Source organism: Prionailurus bengalensis, chromosome A2 (genome assembly GCF_016509475.1).
Source record: "Prionailurus bengalensis isolate Pbe53 chromosome A2, Fcat_Pben_1.1_paternal_pri, whole genome shotgun sequence".
Classification (NCBI taxonomy): Eukaryota; Metazoa; Chordata; class Mammalia; order Carnivora; family Felidae; genus Prionailurus; species Prionailurus bengalensis.
Genome location: NC_057348.1, coordinates 149,296,224 through 149,317,222, shown reverse-complemented (window position 1 = coordinate 149,317,222; position 20,999 = coordinate 149,296,224). Strand labels below are relative to the sequence as shown.

The following is a 20,999-nucleotide window of genomic DNA, read 5'->3' as shown; positions in this document are numbered from 1 at the left end:
GCTGCGGGACAAGCAACTCCTGAATTTCAACAGCCTACAACAAGGATTCATTCCATGCTTACACCACATATCCACTGCAGGTCAGCTGGGGCTCTGCTCTGCATTGGCCTCCTCCTGGGACCCAAGTATGCTGAATGGCTGCTGTCTGGAACATTCCTGGATATTGTGGCAGTGGGGGCAGTGAGCTCTGGAGGGTTGACCACAGCTAATTAATTGCTTTGGAAAATGACACACTTCTCACAACTTCTTAGCCACTGAATCACAGCATCCCACCCAAACCCAAAGGAGCCAGGAAATGCCATCCTATTATATTTCTGGAAGGTGGAGAGCAGGAAATCAGGTACACTGCCCTATTCTTTCCATGTGAACATGTCACATCTCTGAAGGCAGGGCCTTGCCTTCTACCGTTCTACTTGGTAGCTTAACAGTGTGGGGCAGATTTGGGTTCCCTGGAAGTCACTATGTAACCCCCTTTCTTCTCTTGGAGCTTCTTATTTGACCACTCAGAAAAGCGGAATGGTGGGGACAAATGCCGTCTCAAGTTTGATCCAGCTCTTACGAATCCACAACAGGTGCACTACTGAGAAACGGAGGTCATCGCTCCACCCCAGATTAGAATAAAAGGAACATCCCCTTCCTCTGCCACCTTCTAGGAAGATTATCTGAGGACTCCTCCCGAAGCCCAGGCTCTCTTTACCCCCAGGTGTCTGGTTAACAAACTTCCTGTTTCAGGGCAGAGAAAGAAGAAGGGGGGTATGGGAGAGTCACTTGGGAAACTCTCTTAAGCAGGCTGCTGTTCTGAAAGGTCCAGGACCTCCCAGCAGTGGAAAGGAAGGCAGACTTTGGCATCTGGAGCAAAGAGGGGAGAACGGTCCCACCTGGAGTGTTGGTCCCCAAAGCTGGGAACAGATGGTGGCTGTGGATTCCTTGCGGCTCCATGTGCTTCGAGGGCGTCCAGGGCAGGGGTGAAGTGAGGACACACAGATGACGATACTGTCTTCACCCCCGTTTTCCTGACGTGCTTTAGCAGTGCAACGTCGACACAAAGCAAAGGAAGGGGCAGGGGGGCTCTTCCCTACCTCCCGACCAGGAAACCACGAAAAATGATTGCAGTTAAAGGCTTGTGCTGAGAATAGTAAGCGGGAGCTCAGGGCTAGATTTGATTTGGGGGGGGGGAGACATATTCTCACCTGAATTTCATAGATCAATTTGCGATCTTATTTTAGAAATCCATGACCTGACATTGCTCAGCCCGGGCAGGAAGAGTAACCACAAACTCAAATCCCAGGCAGAAGGCCATTACAGATGTCCTTAAGACCCGGTCTCTAAAGGCTGGTGGAGCCTTCAGAGTTTAATGAGATGCGCATAATACATCAGCAGGCAATGAGATGCATATTCATTAATCGCTAAAAGGGAAGCGGGGCCCAGGAAGCAGACAGCGGGAGGGTGGTCATCCTGTTGCAAAGGGGGCTGCAACAAGGAAATAACAAAGTCAAAGTCAGAACTATTGCTGTGTGGGGGTGCCCAGCTTCCACCTACAACAAGCAGCATCCTGGCCGCGCCCCCCCCCAACCCAGCACATCCCAGGCCTTTCTGACAAACCCTGTCAAGGCGGCTGCACTCCTGCACCACATCCATAGAGCAGGTCCTCCGATATGGGCCCATAGCTCCTCAAAGAAACCGACAAAATAATATTTTCATTAGAATATTATTATGCATATGTGATAATTATTATATGCCAGGCACCTCTTTTATTTTATACCTTAACACTGTGGGATAAGAGCTATTATTATTGTTATTGTTATTATCCCATTTCACAGATGAGGAAACTGACACTTAGGGCGCTTAACAGCTTATACCACAGCAAACCACTTATATGAGGCGGAGGTGACATTCTGAGCCAAGGTACAGAGGACTCTAAAACCTGAGCATTTAGCCGCCACCTGGCTGGTGCTCTGGCCTGTGGTCCAGGTATGGATCATCTTTGGCCTCCAGCTGGCTGGGCTCAGCCCCTGGGCCGAAAGTTCTTGTTTCCAAGAGTTTTGTGGCTATATTGGCCACAGCGAGCTGGGGAGCAGCAGAGAGTGGGAAAGGCAGTCCCCAATCCAGTCCTCTGGGAGCCACAGGAGAGGACACAGTCGATGAAGGTGTTAAACTACCAGAGGATATCGGTTGGAGTTCAAATATAGCACGTGCGGGTCCCTCCTTTGCCCCAAGGGGTGAGAAGAGAGGGGTTCCAAGTCTGAACTCCGGTGTTGGCGTCCGTCTGGGCCACGTCTTAAACTGAGCCTTGGTTTCTTCCGCAGAGCAGGGACGGTACTAGTAACAATCTCGCAGGATTCCTCGCGGATTAAATGGAATAACGTGGTAAAGCATTTAGCACAGCACCTGACACATATTAAGTGCTCAGTAAGCGAGACCCAAAATAACGTAACAGCAATCATAAAAGTACGACCAGGTGCTGTTTTCCTGGTTTTCGCTCGCAGTAAATAAACCTTCGTGAAAGAAAGCTCGGCCTGCTAGGTACGTACATTTGGGCTGAAGAGACTGCCAATTTCTCTCCTCCTCCAGCATGCATTGCAAAGTCAGCAGGAATCTGAGGCCACTTTTCTAACAGGGATGGTATATAAGGGGAGCTACACTCACCGGGCACCCCAACCTCGTTTTTCCCCAGTTGTGTGTGCATACGCATGTTGTAGGTACGCTGAAAAAATACATGTGCAGCTTTCGCGGGTCACTGCATTCCCAGCTTCCCAGGGGCTCCTGCTCCAGGTGTGCGAATGTCCTGCCAATATTTTTAACCACAGACACAAGTCCTTGGCAGGTATGTTAAAGCGGGTCCTCGCGTGGTGCACGTTTCCCCCGACTCACGCCCGGCCCCGTTGGCAGAATCCTCTCTGCTTGTTTGCATCCGAGTTCACTGTTGAGGAAACTTCCAGCTCCATTCCAGTGGTGTTTGCATCCCATTACACCCAGTGATAATGAGCTAGATCTCATTACCGCCCAGCCCAGTTGGAAAAGGATTTGCTGTTTTCAGGGGTGAACCTGTGGTGTGCCTCTTAGTGCACCTCTTCGAAATTCCAGGCAGGCTGCCCGCCTCAGCCGGATCAGGACAACTCCTTCCAGCTGCGTGCACTTCATCACAACTTCCGTTTCAGGAAGGCTCTGCCGTATTTCACATCTGGTCACACGCTTATTAATGACGTACTTCGTATAACAACTACGGCTAATTAGGACAGAGCCGAGACCTTTGCTGAGCCAAGACTTTGTTTGCCTCTCCTTGGTACCTCATTACCCTCCCTCCAAATGATGCCCAATTTGTTTTACATCCCTGCCACATTAAGACAATTGCTCTCAGGGGTGTGTGTTTCGGCACACGCTCTGCTTTTCGAGCACAATCTTGTTGATCGGGACACTTCCTCGTTTTCCTACCACCTCCTGCTACAAGGATAGCCACCTGGCCAGATTTCTCGTCGCATTTGCCTCCAGCGCCGTGGAGTTCAGCTAGGGCTGGTGGAGACCCGACACCCTCTGGTCGAAATACCTGCGCCCTGGTGCTAGGGAGGCAGCCACAGCTATGTTCCAGAGGGAGGATCCGGAACACAATGGCCTCAGTCCCTTCGTGGGACCCGGGAGGCAGGGATCCATTTGCTCCATCAACCGATGGCTCTGGCTAGCCAGGGAGGCACAGTGAACAGCGAGATACAGTCCCGAGGTGCCAAAAGGGCAAAGCTCAGAAGAGAGCGACGGAGGGCCGGGCTGAAATTTTCAGTCCTTCATCCTCTGAGATGCCTTCCTAAGTGAAAGGACATCCAGTCTTGGTGGATGGAGTGGCAAGTACAAACTCTGGGGAGGGCAAGATCGGAGTGGAAGGATAAGCTCCACGTCACAGGGGGCTGCCTCTGTTGCCTGCCACCACGTGAATCCCATTATCCCCTGAGCTCTAAGGGGGCAATTATGTCTTTTTGGCTGAATGAATGCGGTAGTGCTAAGACATTGCCGGATATGACTCGACAGAAAGACCATTGGGTGTGGTAGCCAATTCAACTTGGCTGTATTGGGGTTTTTCTCCCCAAGCTATATGAAACAGAAACTACTGACGGTCAGGCTGAGAAAACATTCAGGAAAGAAGAGGGGCTGGGGCTTCTGTGAATGATGTCACTCTATCTGCATTCGTTCAACCGTCCACTGAACAGGTCATGGGTTGTCCTTGAAAATGGGCTGTCCTTGAAATGGGACAATGGGTTGTCCTAAAAAATGTCCTAAAAAATGAATAGGTTGTCCTAAAAAAATGACCGATCCTACAAAGAAATCTGCGCCTTGAGTGTCTTGGACAAAGAGGCATAGGCCATTTTCTCTGTGCAGAACCGACATTTTTCAATCCTCTCATTATTGGAAGCAAAGCAGGGGTTCTCCTTTTTCTAAGCGCTCCCCGCAGCAGCCCATCGGCCATCTTCCTGCTGGTTCTCAGTGTTCTCGGCATCTCTCCTCCCTCCAAACCCGTGTCCCTTTCCACGTCCACTAAAACCCTCCTAAGCACTCACCAATTGCACTCCTGGCTCTTCTGGCATCCCAAAAGCACCCCAGGGTTCTTCACCTACAGTGGAAGGAAGGAGGAGAAGGGGGTACAGAAACCATGCTGGGAAGTCACAGCCACTAAGAGGAGGCCTCCGAACCAAAAAGGTCGGCTCTGGGTTCCCTGTCTCCCTTCTCCCACCCCCGCTTCTTGGATAGACTACTTTTCTACGGTGTTGTTTAGAAGCGGGATATTCTTCCTTGGTTGTCTCCTATGTGGGTTCAACTTCTTTCCGACCAGGCCTCTGAAGCACACAGATTTACGGGACTCCTTCCAGGACCCTCCGGAAGACCATCTTCTGGCCGCCTGCTGAATTCCCACCGTCAGCCCTGATTTCTAACTCAGCCCTGAGTGCACACCCCACTAGGGTCTTGGTCAGAGTCCAGTGTCCGGGCTCTGTCTTAAAGGTAGACAACAAGGTGTCCTCCCTCATTGTCTCGTATCTAACGCTCTGCCTAGCAGCACCTGGCACATATTAGGCCCCGAGGGAATGTCTGCTGAATAAAGAACACGAGAAAGACAACACACAACACTTCGGCTTCTCAAAACATTTTTTAATTTTATGCTTTTCCTATCAAGACCAAAGCTGTACAATTCTGGACCATCACAACGTGAGGCATGACCGTGTATGGTCAAAGTCCTTCCTGCTCTCCTCTCCACGTGCTCCCGAGGCGTGTCCCGGGTGGTGAGTGCATTACTTTCTCTTGTGACTTATCAACCATGAGTATCAGGAGTGCTTGGAGACGTGGGAGCCACGGTGGGGTCGAGTGTGCCACAAGCGGTGAACGCCCATAACCCCGGGGAGCACTCTGGAAAATGGACTCAGCTGTGGGTGCACAGAGGACGAACGTCATGCTGTCTCATCTTCCGTGCACTCAGCTGGGTGGACCAGGGCTCCTTTCTAAGGTGAGAAAGTCCTAGGGGCTCATATTGAGAGCAAGTAAAGCATCTAAGAAGCACTCACATCCAAACAATGTTTAACTGAGAATAAAAGTTCTCTACTCATCATCTTCTCTTGCAAAGTAGAGGGGAAAAAAAAAAATCAAGAAGAGGGTTGGATCGCCATTCAACCTTCCATTTTTGTCATTAATTTGATGGCTCTTGGTTTTGAGACAGCAGAAAGAAAAATGCAGAGGCGATACACTGACTAGGACCTGGGTACAAGCTGCTACACAGAAAGCTGTCTGTCTCAGGGACTGAGATAAAAGAACTTTTTCCCCTGGCCCTGGAGAGGTCTTGTTTTGGTTAGGAGAATTTGTTGAAAACTACAGCCGGCTTGGAGAAGCCACTGATTTGATCTTGGGAATAGAGACAGAAAGTAACACACAAAGACTTATTTTACTGAATTGTAAACCAACGGGGTCAGGAGAGTAAAAATCTACTGAAAGAAGCAGTTACTCATGACTGAGTAAACAAAAATGACCGCCCCTCCCCACCCCACCCCTCCCCCAGAAGTGCACCCAATTAAACCGTAGTTATTTTCTTATCCTTGGTGGCTTGCTTGATGGCAGCCTGCTCACAAATGATCTCCTTGAGCCGCTGCAGCCTCATGTTCTGGGTGGTCTGGTCTCCCACCCCGGTCTGACTGCGGTGCAGCAAGGTCAGGGCATGGATGTACTCCAGCTCCGTGTACTTCACGCCCTGGTCCACCACCAGGTTCAGGAGCTCGTCGGCCGTGTTGTATAACATCTCGTAATACTGCCTGAGGAAACAAGACGGAATACTGTTCACCATCTCCACTGTCAGCCACTTATGTGGCTTTAGTGGTAATGAATATGCTGCTTGTAAATACCTTATTCAATAAACATTTATTGATCACTAGGCATTGTTGTTCTAGGCTCTATGAATATAATGGGGAACAAGACAAGCACATTCTCTGTCCTCTTGGACCTCACTGGAGCTTTCTTCTCGAGACCATGTCCAAATGAAGACTCGGGGAGACCTCACATCTTTCAGGGTCTCAGTTCACTCGAGATTTCCCCTAATGTTACATTTACCTGGGAAAATCCAAAGAAGAAGAAGTAGGGGCGGAACCAAGAGGAAGAGAAATAATCATCCGGCAGGCATTGCAAAAACCATTTTTGTCTCATTCGATCCCTCATCCATTCACTCACTCACTCACTGGAGGTTCTGTGCAGTGTATGCTTTTCTCCTCCATAAGGTGGGACAATGATACCTTTTAGAGTTATCAGAAGAATGAATTCATCCATATAAAGCACTTGGAATGGTGTCCAACAAACATACATGCTCCGTAAATATTAGCTATTATTATCAGAGATAATAATAATGTATTAATAAAGTCATGATAGTAATAGAAGTATATAATGATGAGCAAGACCTAGCCTCTTTCCTCAAACAGCTCAGAGATGAGTTGGAAGGATAATGAGAAGTAGAGAGACCATGATTGTGTTTTTGTTGGCAAAGTGAATTTCCACGTAATGTGTCATTTATCCTTCACTACACCTAGGGGGCTATAACTCCCTTTTTTCCAAAAAGGAAACTGAAACATGGTAAAGTGACAGGACTTGTCTAATGTCACAGAGAAGAGAGGGACTGTGGCAGGATATGCACCTGTTTCTCTCAGTCCAACGCTCCTTGTTCACAGAAAAAGACAAGAACAATGTTCCAATTGACAGGAGGGAAGTATAAATGTTATGAATTTATAGGGGAGGAAGGAGAAAGCCCACCATGTGGAGGGGAAGGTGAAGATTCAAGGAAGACTTCGGATGGGGTAGCATATTGTCAGGCAGGGCTTCCAGGAAAGAAATTCTAGACTAAGGGAAAAGAGAAGAGCAGAAGCAAAGATTCCTCCTGGGAAGAGGACTCTGGTCAGCCTGGGGATGGCAGCTAAAAACCAGAGTTTTGGGAAAAGGCACTTGAAGCCAGAAGACAGACTATCTGATGATCAGGCTAGTTAAGTTAATAAAGAACCATAGACCTAGTCAGCTCAATAAAGGACCTCCCTCCCTCAGCTCTCAAGGTTCTGTTGGGAACAGAAGCACCATCCAAGTTGTGCTTTTGGAAGATACATGTGACAACAGTACACAGAATGGTCTGGGAGGGAATTGGTTATAATTCTAGCAAAAAGTTGGGGACTTGAGATCCATTTGGCTGCAAGGCCATTAGCCTGGGTGGAGGAGAGAAGAGCACGTGCATCACCGCGAGTCTCCGGTAATGCAGAAGCAGGATGGGGGAGGTGGGAGTCAGGAAAGGGGAAGGCAGCCATTTGCTCTTCTCAGCACCAACATTACGCCACCATATTGTTCCTCACCGGGTCTACACTGAGGCTCGGACTTGCACGGCTACTACCAATTACCCAGGAGGTAAAGCTGAGCGCAGGCTCTGAGCCAAGCAATGCTATCACAGTTGGTTAGGCAAAGGACAGAGGAGCCTTCCCAGGCAGTTTACTTCCTTCTTTCTGACCGGAAAGGCAGCTTTGCCTCAATGGAGGGACAGACCACGGCAGAAGGCCCGAGGCAATTCCAGAGATGAAGGGATCTTACAGATCTACCAGGGTCGTTGAATTTGAGCCTTGAGTTTGCTTCTTGTTCACCAAGAACATCTTGATAAAAAGTACAACCTCTGGGAGAAGTAAGCCATCCTTATAGTGAGGAATACATTCTAGGAGCTCATAATTTCAAGAATATTTTATGCATTTTTGCTACAATGGGAATGTGGTCGGTAAGGGTGTCCTTTCACGTGGCTAGCTCCTTTTCCTGCTCTGCTAAACCTCCTTTTCTAATTAACACACTCTGAAAAAAAAAAAAAAGAATACCCTTTTGTGAATATTTCCTAAATAGTGGCGGGTAAGTGCTCGTCTTATATTGGCAGGTTTACGAGTACTCCAGGCAGCAAATGGTTCAACATCCTTGTGCAGAGGGTTAACCCTCTCTTGGGGCTAATTTTCTGTAAATGAAGGTTCACTTTAACCTCCTGGAACCACATAGTTGGAAATCACTGGTCAAAGGTAACCTTGAATGTAGACAGAGGTGCTTCTTTTTTTTTTTTTAATTTTTTTTTTTTAACGTTTATTTATTTTGGGGACAGAGAGAGACAGAGCATGAACGGGGGAGGGGCAGTGAGAGAGGGAGACATAGAATCGGAAACAGGCTCCAGGCTCTGAGCCATCAGCCCAGAGCCCTACGCAGGGCTCGAACTCACGGACCGTGAGATCGTGACCTGAGCTGAAGTCGGACACCCAACCAACTGAGCCACCCAGGCGCCCCCAGAGGTGCTTCTAATAGGAGAGTCAAATTAACTCTAACCTGCAGACTTCTGGGAGCCCAGTATCAGATACAGTCAGGAACTTTTCAGAAGTTTCATGCTCAGCACAAAACCCGTGTGAACCACCCCTACTCCACAATGCACCTGTTGTAACTTAAAAAATACTATTTTAATTTTTTTTAACGTTTATTTATTTTTGAGACAGAGAGAGACAGAGCATGAACGGGGGAGGGTCAGAGAGAGGGGAGACACAGAATCTGAAACAGGCTCCAGGCTCTGAGGTGTCAGCACAGAGCCCGACACGGGGCTCAAACCCACGGACCGCAAAATCATGACCTGAGCCGAAGTCGGACGCTTAACCGACTGAGCCACCCAGGCGCCCCTAAAAATACTATTTTAAAGAAAAGCTTGACGCTGTAGGAAGACACATCATATTTTTCCCATGGCTCTGCATGTTCCTTGGCACACCATGGCTTCCTCCCTGACACGAGCCCCTGTTTTGACAAATGAAGCCCTGTATCACCGAATTCGGGTTCCCTTAGATGCACAGATGAGGGAGAGAGCTGTCCATTTAGGGACCTACCTGAGAAGGCATTTTAAAACATGCTCAAGAAAACATGTTTGAATCTAGACTTACCAAATGGAACGAGAGAGCATTTGGGGCTCAGGATTCTTTCAAAGCCAGAAGAGATTTGGTGGTTGCAGTTCTTAACTGGTGGTTCTCCAACTAGAAAGTGCTTGGGAGCTTATGAAAAGTGCAGATTCTTTAGGACCCACCCCAGCTATTGTGATTCCCAAAGGACTTTGAGCCGGAGTCTCTCTGGTGTGCAAAGAGTTACAGAACCACTGCCGCCCATCTCCTTGAGCCAAGGACCTAAAAACATTAGGGATGGTGATGCTTTTCACTGAGATTAAACCAAAGGAACTGGGTTTCTCTGTATTATGACGTTGATATTTTCATCGCTTATCTTAAGAGGTAACATTGAGCCCATCTAACCAGATGAAATTGGATTTCTTTTGAAACATCTGATGAAATTTGTTCCCAGAGATACTGGCTGGTTTTCTACAGAGACCACTGTTCCATGCTGGCAGCAAGCAACCAAAGATGCCTGGATTTCTAGTCCTGGATCCTTCAGTGGGATAAGTGATAAAGGGCGTGCCACTTAAGTCCTTAATGTTTCAATATCCTCTGTGCAGTGAAGACCTTTATAAATCCCAGAATGACGTTCTGAAGTGGACTCGAAGACTAAAAGAGTCCTCAAGAGCCTCTGATGAACCGGGCCCCAGAATTGCAAAGCTGAGTTATTAAACAAAATCGACAGGTAACTGATGGTGTTTTTTCTGTAGTTAGGGGAAAAAAAAATTACCCATAACCACGATGATATATTAGATCATAAAGAAACATAAATATTTAAAGATGGAATGAAATTCATTCATCTTGCAGAACAGCACCCAGTAGCAAAGGCTACATTAAATCAGCATAGCAACAGTTGCAATTGGAGATAGAGAAAGGGTGCTACAAGGTGCCCCAAGGAGAAAACAGGAAAATGCCCCAAACTTTACAATTAGAATGGGCTTCCATGATGAACACCGACATGCTGAAAGGAAATCATGTAACCCAATTGGGATAAATAATTCACCAGCACTTATTGAGGCCCCAGGAAAATGAAAGCTTGATCTTTATCATCAAGCATTACAATAGCAGCCATGGCTTCTGGGCATCACGGTTGTAGTACATACGCACTCAGCTGCCAGGATGGGATCAGTGAACACACATCTGATTTAGGCATTTTCTGGCTCATGACTTGTACGGCAACTCTCTTCATAGCCCATAACATTCGGGGGCCAATTGCTAGATGTGGCCCAAATATCTTATTCTGGAAACTGGAGTTGCATGTCACCCTGATGGATGGAACATTCTATGAGGAGGTGGTTTCCTCCCGTGGTTGGTTTCTCTCTCGCTTTGCTGTGCACCTTTGGGCGGCATTTCCCAAAGTGGCCTGAGTGGAGAGGGAGGCGGGTGGAGGGACAGGAAAGTGGTGGGGTGATGTCACGTAGGCTGGTCTCCTGCACCCAGTCCAGAATAGGACAACATTCATGCTTTGTTCTGGTGCAGGCAGATTATTTCCTCGTATCTTCCTCATGTTCCCTTTTTCAATGGGCTGTGCTCGTGTTTTTTTTCTTCTTATTTTAACGGCATTGAACTGCAACTCTTTCTCCTCATTGATTCCGTGGGCAAATATTTATACAAGTAAGGATAGGAAGGGCATGTTGGTAAGTTGGGCAGATCTTCTTAAAGTTTTATTTAAAAAAAATTTTTTTTTAACGTTTATTTATTTTTGAGACAGAGAGAGACAGAGCATGAACGGGGGAGGGGCAGAGAGAGAGGGAGCCACAGAATCCGAAACGGGCTCCAGGCTCCGAGCTGTCAGCACAGAGCCCGACGCGGGGCTTGAACTCACGGACCGCGAGATCATGACCTGAGCCAAAGTCGGACGCTTAACCAACTGAGCCACCCAGGCGCCCCCTTCTTAAAGTTTTAAAATGAAGTCAATTTCATCTTTTGCTGACTGGGAAATATACATGTCGTATAGACTATACAGACTAAATACGAAGATTAAGCGGTTAAAAGAGTACTTCTATAATTCTACTATAAAGACATACCCCGTTTGCACATTTCCGTCACATTTTTGTTTTCCATATGTAAATAATGCTCTACCAGTTTCTCTATTACAGTTGAAATATTTGGGTTGACAGACTATTGGACACTTTGTTTCCAATTTTAAAACCTTTCTTTCCTAGGGCGCCTGGGTGGCTCAGTCGGTTAAGCGTCCAACTTCGGCTCAGGTCATGATCTCAGGGCTTGTGGGGTCAAGTCCCGCGTTGGGCTCTGTGCTGACAGCTGAGCCCGGAGTCTGCTTCGGATTCTCTCTGCCCCACCCCCACTTGTGCTCTGTCTCTTAAAAAGGAATAAATGTATAAACGTTAAAAGCAAAAAAAAAAACCAAAAAACAAAAAACAAAACACCAAAAAAACTTTCTTTCCTGAGGACGGATTTCCAGAGCAGATTTAGTCAAAGGTAAGTATACTGTTCCGGACTCCAGCAATGCTGCCAAACCGCTTTCCACAAAAACTGCATCACTTAGCTTCCTACCAAGAACCCATGGCAGCACCTACTTCCTCATATGCTTTTAATATTCATGAAGTGAAACCATTTTTCACCTACTTATTGGTTTTTAATGCACATAGGTCTGAACATACATATAAGCAAACTGTACTGATCTTTTTGTATATTTTGAGTATGAATACTTTTCTTATTCTGAGCTCTTCAGGGGGTACCTGGGTGGCTCAGTCAGCTAAGCATCTGACTTTGGCTCAGGTCATGATCTCACAGTTCATGGGTTCGAGCCCCGTGTCGGGCTCTGTGCTGATGGCTCAGAGCCCGGAGTCTGCTTCGGATTCTGTGTCTCCCTGTCTCTCTGCCCCTCCCTTGCTCACACTGTCTCTCTCTCTCTCTCTCTCTCTCTCAAAAATAAATAATCATTAAAAAAAAATTAAAAAAAAAGAGCTCTTCAGAAATTTCTATAAACAAGAAGGAGCATTCTAGTCTCTCAACCCTGGGGGTTCTACCTCCCACTCTTCCATACTCATTGTAAAAGATACCACTGCCTCTCTGAAAGATCTTGCAAACAGTCTCAGCTCTCTTCTGTGTAAACTGAGGAAAGAAAGCCCCAATACAACCAGTCATTCCCACACAGCAACCGCAGGTGGTCGGTCCCCTAAGCCTGGGGGTGGGGGTGGAAAGAAGGTGCTGATTGGGGGCTGCCACAGTCCCCGGGAGACCTCTGCCATCTGCTTCCCTTTATGGGGTGGGGTTCAGAGTCCTAAACCCCTGAAGGAAAACTGCATTTGTCAGGGATACCCAGCTATGTCTCATGCCGGGTGTTAGAATCTGTCCGGACTGAGGTCCCATTAAGGTCTAGCTTTTAGGTGCACTGGCATATTCAACCCTTTGCAGCAGAAAGTGCAATCATCCACATCGCCCAGATGAGCACAATGAGCTACAGTGAGCATCACTGATTCATCTGTGGCCTCAAAATCAAGGACTCTGAACCCCGTATGCACTGCAAAGCCACCATAACATGGAAATATTGGAAACTGTAAAAAAGCACTAACTGCAAAGAATACCTGTATAGCAAATTTTAGTCACGATTTAAGTCAGATGAGCTAAATAAAATTCACACACTAACTCAACGCCTCTGCCTTCCGTTGTAACGGGACAAGCCAGTATTGTAGCAATTCAAAAATTCATTTACAAACTCTGTGGCTGTTTTTTTTTAGGTTTACTTGTTTCGAGGGTGAGAGAGAAAGAAGGAAAAGAGAGAGAGAGAGAGAGAGAGAGAGAGAGAGAGAGAGAGGGAGAGAGACACAGCATGAGCGGGGGAGGGGCAGAGAGAAGAGAGAATCCCCGAGCAGGCTCTGTGCTGTCAGTGCGGTGCTGGACGCGGGGCTCGATCTCACGGTTTGTGAGATCATAACCTGAGCCAACATGAAGAGTTGGATACTCGACTGACTGAGCCACCCAGGCGATGTAGATATATTTGAATAACAGTGGGTTTGATCTGGGAATTCAGAGCTCTAACACAAATAATGAAGTCATATTGTCAAGTCAGCATTCAAGAGTTAACAGAAACGAGTTTTGGCTTTTTCACTTTGTCACCTCTCTATTTCTCGCTTTTTGCCCCCCCCCCCCCGCCCCTGAGCAGGAAATGGACAAGGTGACCTTTCTTTCCAAAAGTTGGCTGCCCTTCTGACTCGTTACTTCCTGGAGGAAGAGGGATAATTACGTAATTTCACTGTGAAGACTTTCTCCTCTAGTCTTTCCAAAGATAATGATAGTGTTGATGTCAACAAGAAATTAGGCACTGAAGCTGACTTCTTAAATATTAAGGTTTGAAGGAGGAAGATCTTACCCGAATAGAACTTAGTATCACCAGTGGCCTCCCCCAATTCTTTTTAGCCAACAGATGAAGCATTTTGAGAACTTTAATAAAAAAAAAAAAACCCAAAAGACTCAGTAGTAGAGGGGTCACTAAACTGTCGGGGAAAACATTCAACTCCTGTTTTCTCTGTTCACTCAATGGCATACATGGTAATAGGCAGGGAAATGGAAAAAGAGAAAGGAAAGGAAGTGAATAATCCATAAACTGGATCCCACAAATAATTAAGAGGTGGTTACAGCAGGAAGACTTAGAGAAGTAAATACTCAAGAGATCAACTAAGCTCAGATTCTGGTTAAGTCTTTCCCTCCCCTCTAACTAGCTGTGTGACCTGGGGCAAATGCTGTTGGCTCTTTGGACCTCTGCTTCCCATATGAGAAACAAAGAGGTTAGAGCAGACGCTATGTAAGCAGTTTTTGATTTTAAAACCTTTATAGCGTCCTCTGCTTGGTCCTTTAAAATCCTGGGCTTCCATCAGAATTAGCTGATGCTGATTTTCCCTAAACTGCAGCAGGCAAGACGCAGCAGTGACTGATTTGGAAACATCCCGCACAAGCGTAAACTTAGCTCCGATGTGTACTTTCCACACCAATAATAAAATGGATGGTAATCCTGTGTGTCAGAAGAATAAATTAGTTTATTCAAAAATATAATATAATTGCTCTCATTTGTCTTCCCCTTCAAAGGAGCTTAGAGTTTATTACAGACATGATTGAAAATTCTAATTTGAAATAGGTGAAGTTACTTCCATCTCAGGAATGGGAAAACTCAGGTAGAGAAAAGCTAAATAATTTTGGGGGAGTTAGTGGCAGAATTAGATTTATGTTCGAAAGGGACAGTTTTGTGTGTGTGTGTGTGTGTGTGTGTGTGTGTGTGTTGACATTTCTTACATCGGATTGTGCGCAGGGTTTTGTTCTGATCAGGACATCCCAGGAGAAGTATGGTCTTTAGAAAAGACAGTGTAGAAATTCCCTCAGCTGGTGGCAGTAGAAAATCATTCAGGAGGCAGTGAGACCCTGAGAGTCTGCTGTGCTAAGGTTTGCACCGGCTTCGTTGATCGGTCATCTACCTACATTTTCTTCATATAAAGCGGCACACACATCCCTGCCTTCACCAACAGCGCTACGTGTAAAAGGCAGTTTCCTATCGGCCCAGTTCTGATAACCACCATGCTTCAGTAGCACTGGGGGTGTCTCTCCGGAGGAGATGTTAAAAGCTAAAGTTGGCCGTGTCCCTTCCTTTCAGGAACCTATCCCGATATTCTTGATAGCGGCCGCCAGAGCTGTTGCTTTATTTCTCTTCAGAAAATACAACCATTCAAAACAAAGGAATTCCTCTGCGGCCCGTCACTTGACGCGGTGACTCTCTCCCAAGCTCGGTTACCGTCGCTGAGATGGGAAGAAAATTTCTTCTTGTTCCCTCAGCTAGAAATTTTGCTCCCCACCTTCGAACACCTTCTGAATTTATAATATCCGTGGCTGAAATTTCCTCCTCTACAACTTAAGGATTCGTATGTCACTCTCTGCTCCATCAGATAATTTTTTAAATTAAGTTTTCTACAGCAGGGCTGGAGGAAGATCAGCATTTTAAATTCAGTACAATTAAAACTGTGTCTCTTTGGTCTGGGACTGCCTTCGGTCAAACCCCATTTGTATGAATAATTATTCAGTCCATTAAGAAGTCTGCTCAACTCCTTCTCCCATTTTGAAGGTTTTAATAAATATTGATCAAGCGCATTTCTGTTTGCACTTGCCAAAGCAATTCTGATGGATTCATCTTCTGATGTTATCAAATAATGAAATATGAAAGAGTGAATAGAATTACCCTCTTGTTCTGTGATTTTTTATTTAGGTCCTTCATTTTACTTTCATAATTGTGTTTGTCTCATGCTCCTGTAAATGCTCTTTTGATTATCAAAAGGTGAATCCAGGTTAAGGAGAGTTATGCTGTGCTGAATATCACTTTGGAGAGTTTTTTTCAATTTGAAAAAATAATTTATCGAGTATCATAGGTTGATAAAAGAAGATAGCATTCTGTACTTTGGTGGCCTCAAAGCTACATACTGTTTACCAATTAGCACAAGGCCCTTATACTGTATATTATTTATACTTCCCAGATCAGCAATCTGGGAAACAGCTGCTGACATAGGCAGAATAAAAATAATTCGGAGGCCCTCTGGCTTTTTCAGTTTTAAGCAATTATCAACTTTTCAATAAATAATGCAAAGGATTTCTTCAAAGGAAAATCTAGTATTATTATCCCTAACACTTAGGAAGCTCTCATCACATCTTAAAAGTTAATACAGTCGTGCCCCCTTATCCACGGTTTCGCTTTCTGCGGTAGCAGTTACCCGCGGTCGACCGCGGTCCGAAAGCACATGACTCTCCTCTTGATACATTGTCAACAGCAGCCTGACGCTGGGTCACAATGCCTGTGTCATTCACCTCGTTTCGTCTCCTCACGTAGGCATTTCATCATCTCCCAGCATCACAAGAAGAATGAGTTACAGTACAAGCTATTCTGAGAGAGAGACCACATTCACATAACTTTTATTACAGTGTACTGTTACAACAGTTCTATTTTATTATTAGTTATTGTGGTTAATTTCTTACTGTGCCTAACTTACAATTAAACTTTGCCATGGGAATTACGTACAGGAAAAAGATAGTATATATAGGGTAGTGCTATCTGTGGATTCAGGCATCTATGGCAGGGTTTTAGAACATATTCTTGTGGATAGGGGGACAACTGTGTAACAGAGAAAGTTACAGAGGTATAGTCCTTGGCTTCAAGAAGTTTCTTTTATCCACACTGTAAAAAATACAATGCAGGGTGCCTGGGTGGCTCAGTCGGTTAAACGTCCGATTTTGGCTCAGGTTATGGTCTCACGGTCCGTGAGTTCGAGCCCCACAGTGGGCTCTGTGCTGACAGCTCAGAGCTTGGAGCCTGTTTCAGGTCTGTGTCTCCCTCTCTCTCTGCACCTCCCCTGCTCGCTCACTCTCTCTCTCCCTCTCTCAAAAATAAGATAAACAATATAAAAAATAAAAAATCCAGGGTCCCTGGGTGGCTCAGTCGGTTAACATCTGACTTTGGCTCAGGTCATGATCTCATAGTTTGCAATTACGAGCCCCATGTTGGGCTCTGTGCTGACAGCTCAGAGCTGGAGCCTGTTTTGGATTCTGTGTCTCCTCCCCCCTCCACCTCCCCACCCCCCCCCGCCTCTGCCCCTCCCCTGCTCATGCTCTCTCTCTCAAAAAAGAAAAAACAACAAAAACACCAAAACACAGAAACCAATATGGACCCAGATCAAAGGTTTCTAAGACACTAGGTAAATATTTTGTTTTCTTTTTTAAAGTTTGTTTATTTATTTAGCGAGAGAGAGAGAGAGAGAGAGAGAGAGAGAGAGAGAGAGTGTGTGTGTGTGTGTGTGTGTGTTTGAGGGAGGGAGGGAAGGACAGAGTGAGAGGGAGAGAGAGAATCCCAAGCAGACTCTACACTGTCAGCAGAAAGCCTGACGCGGGACTCAAACCCACAAACTGTGAGATCATGACCTGAGCCAAAATCAAGAGATGGACGCTTAACTGACTAAGCCACCCAGGAGTCCCTAGGCAAATACTTTAAAGTAAAATAAATCTGGACTTGCCAGCTAGCCTGCCCATTCTGCTCGTCTCTCTCGGAATGTGGGAAAGAAGAAAAGAATCGGGGGATCCTAGACAAGGTACAGAAGCCAAGTGACTCCCAGTTTGTGATGAGATGGAGAAGTGAAGGGGTAATGGGTGTTGGGTTTCTGCATCTATAATATGGAGATCCTTCTGTACCTGGAAGCATTTGGGCAGAAAGGTCAGCAGGGATAGGCCTGGACTACAAGACCTCCACGGAAGAACTTGCCATTGGAGTATTAACCAACGAGGCCAAGATAATGGATTCATTCCCGTAGGTGTGTTGGTTCTATTCTTTAGCCATTGACTCCGCCCCTAGCCAGCTACCTCACTAGTGTGTTTAGAGAAGGTCTGAGTGAGGTTGAAAGGATAGTTCGCTGCAAGCCATTATATACAAGAACTGCTATTCAGCCATCAGTTATCCGAGTTACTCAGACCCTGACTTGTGATTTTTTGGTCTTAGTTAGGGACCCTAGTACACTTCTTGATACTGTGATAGGGGATTTCTCTACTTTGCTGAGACAAAAAAACCCATATCTTTTAGGGCTAAAGGGCCAGAAACAAAAATGAGTTTGGCAGAGGAACAAAAAAATCAGCAGATTATTTGAAAAGCAAGAGCATATGCAAATCAGCAGGTCCCCATGGCAAAGACTCCAGGGCGTATTTACTAAACCCTCAGGTTATTTACAGAAGCAAGAAAACCTAAATAAACCAAAGCTACAAAATGGGCCACCTGAGATTCAAGAACATGTGACTCAGAACTGATGTCAATTAGAAAAATAATAGACTAAATCAGAAAGAGCTAATGGAAATATGTACAATACCCAGCAGCGTTTAATTAAAGGCCCAAATACTCTGACAAACTTGATGAATAGCTTTGGGTAGCAATGTGAATTTGGTGGATGAAAAGACCGCTGTGGCTGACATATATTTGGAGGTCAGTGAACCATTTTATACAGTGCCTCTAAAAAAATATAAACTAGCAAAATGAATTTATTTTGAATGGGTATCCCTGATAGGACACAGGCTGAAAAACAAACAAAGGGTAACGATCGAGGCAAATCAACAGATTCGGAGGGAAGGCATCTAGTGAATGCTAAGGATACTGGCTTATAACTGATCTCACTTAATACCTTAATTAATGTGCAAGCACATACACAGTGCCCGCGAAGGGCAAACGTTCCTAAATGGGGAAGGGCCGTGAACAGCAGCAAGGAAAGGGAAATAATGTAAAGGACTCCAGAGAATTCAGAATTATGGGCAGAAAAATTAATGAAATGAAGTTCATGGTGGAAAAACCCAAGTGAATGTATCTGGAAGAAATTCTAACCTTCTGGAGTCCACAGTTGGGAGACACCCTGGAATAGCACTGGTAAAAACGGTGTGTGTGTTGGGGTGGGCGGGGGGAGGGTAAGAGCATGGAACCGAAGAATTTTCTTCCTGGTAAGAAGAGGAAAAAAAAAAGGACCAGTTATCGGGCAAGGAGGTGATGATAATCCCTGTGTCTCTTGTATCTCATAGCTCTGTATTGCTTTATACCCTGAGCCAACTGAAAGAAAATCAGAAAAGGGCATCAGATGGGATTAGAGGGACAGACGGTTGGAGGAAAATAGAGTATTGAAAGAAATTCAGTCCAATTTTTGCTCCGATGTCAGCTTATCAATAGGTGATGTTTTCTCTGACCCCTCCTTATCTAGAATGCTAACCAGCCTCATCCTCAGCAAGGCTTGTCCTTCTACTGACCTTCACTTTTCTGTTTAGCACTCGTCTCCTTCCAAACATAAATAGATATTAAAAGTGTTTTCTGGGGAAAGCTGCATTTTTATATTATACATTTTTAAAAAAGATGTATTTATTTTTGAGAGAGCGAGCGCAAGTGGGAAAGGCGCGGGGGGGGGGGGGGGACAGAAGATCTGAGGCGGGCTCTGTGCTGACAGCAGCCAGCCCGATGTGGGGCTCAAACCCTTGAGCCGTGACATCATGTCGTGAGCCGAAGTCAGACGTTCAGCCAACCGAGCCACTCGGGTGCTCCTATTTTATACGTATTTTTAAAATATATGTACATACGAAGTTAGAGACACAGCATCTTATAGTGGTTAAGATCAGGGATTCAGGAACCACGGACCTAGGTTGTAAATCCCAGTTCTGTCTCTCTTACTATTTATATGCTGTTGGGCAATTTATGAATCTCTCTGTGACTTTTCTTCATCTGAGAAAGGAAATAGTAATATGGGCTTGTTACAAGGATCACATGATGAGCAGTGGCTGGAAGAGAGTAAGTGTCGTGTAAGTACCACGTAAATGTCTGCCGCCCCTCCTAGAACACTGGGGCTGAGGGGGGGGTTGGATTCTGTCCCACTCCTCGTTACCCGGTGGCCTGAGGATGAGACAGCTAGTGGGTGTTGAATGAACGGAAAGGAATGAATGAATGGATGAACGAATGAATGAATGAGAAAGCCAACAGTCAGTAAACCTCATTAAGAGATGGGACACAAAGTAAGAAGCAGCGTGCGATTCTTCTTCTTCGACACTGGGAGGGGAGGGTGGGTGGGTAAAATAGTTGCTCCGTGCAAAAGGGAGAGGGGTCTTCCGCAGCCCTGAGAGGGAGACGTGGAGCATCTCGGTGTGGGACAACTGGTGGCAAATGAAAAAGGGGAGGACAGAGGGAAGAGACCCATTTCTCGCTTATGATGCATCATCCTCCCAACTCTAATTCCCAACTGGTGGAATTAGACACAAATCCCACAACTTTTACTGAACGTGCGGGACCTTGGACATGTCTTACTTTGTCTGCACTTCAGCTTCTGCATTTAAACACTGGGGGAGACAATATAACATCACAGGTTAAGCTTGAGGATTGAATCAAATGACAGGCTAGGGCACCTGCTGTGTAAACCTGGTAACAATAATAGCTAACATTTATTGAATGCTTACTACGTACTCTGTACTGGCCCTGTGTGTGTTGTGTCTTTGGATCTTCATGATTGTACGAGATAGCATGTTCCCCACACTGAAATGCTTTTTTTACTAATCCCTCCCTCATGCCTCAGAAGAGGGATTTCTTTTCTTCTTTTTCTAAGATGAATCCTATGCCTTTGATCCCAACACCTTTAGGACCTTGTTAGGGTTTTGTTTTGTTTTGAACTCCTGCATCTAGTATCTACCCCTTTCCTTGGTTCTTTCTTGTCTGCCTTCAAACATCCTTATGTTTCTCCCACTTTGGAAAAAAAATAACACATGCAAACAACAAACCCCAAGCCCTTCATGCAATCCTCTGTCTTCTCTTTCTCCGTTTCTTTTCTCCTCTTCATTGTTAAATTTCTTGAATGCATCATTTGTATTCACGGTCTCTCCTTCCAAAGCCTCCATTTTGTCTGAAACCACACTTTAAAAAGTCCCCAGTGACATCCTAGTAGATACACAGAATGGCTTTTACTTAGTCCTCTTCCCTTGATGGTTTTCCTTTCTGAACTCAACTCTCTTTGAGCCACGTTACCAGGCCCTTTTCCAGCTCCCTCAGATTCTTCCATTTCTTTCTTG

At 45.7% G+C, this 20,999-nt stretch overlaps 1 protein-coding gene across 1 annotated transcript in view; it reads right to left on the bottom strand.

Annotated features, from left to right (window-relative positions):
- Positions 1-5,115: 5,115 nt before the first annotated feature.
- Positions 5,116-20,999, bottom strand: part of EXOC4 (exocyst complex component 4) — a 754,752-nt gene continuing 738,868 nt past the window's right edge. Inside the window, exon 18 of the mRNA XM_043589551.1 lies at positions 5,116-6,278. Coding sequence (XP_043445486.1) covers positions 6,041-6,278 — 238 coding nt within the window. The 3' untranslated portion in view covers positions 5,116-6,040. The remainder of the gene's footprint in view (positions 6,279-20,999) is intronic.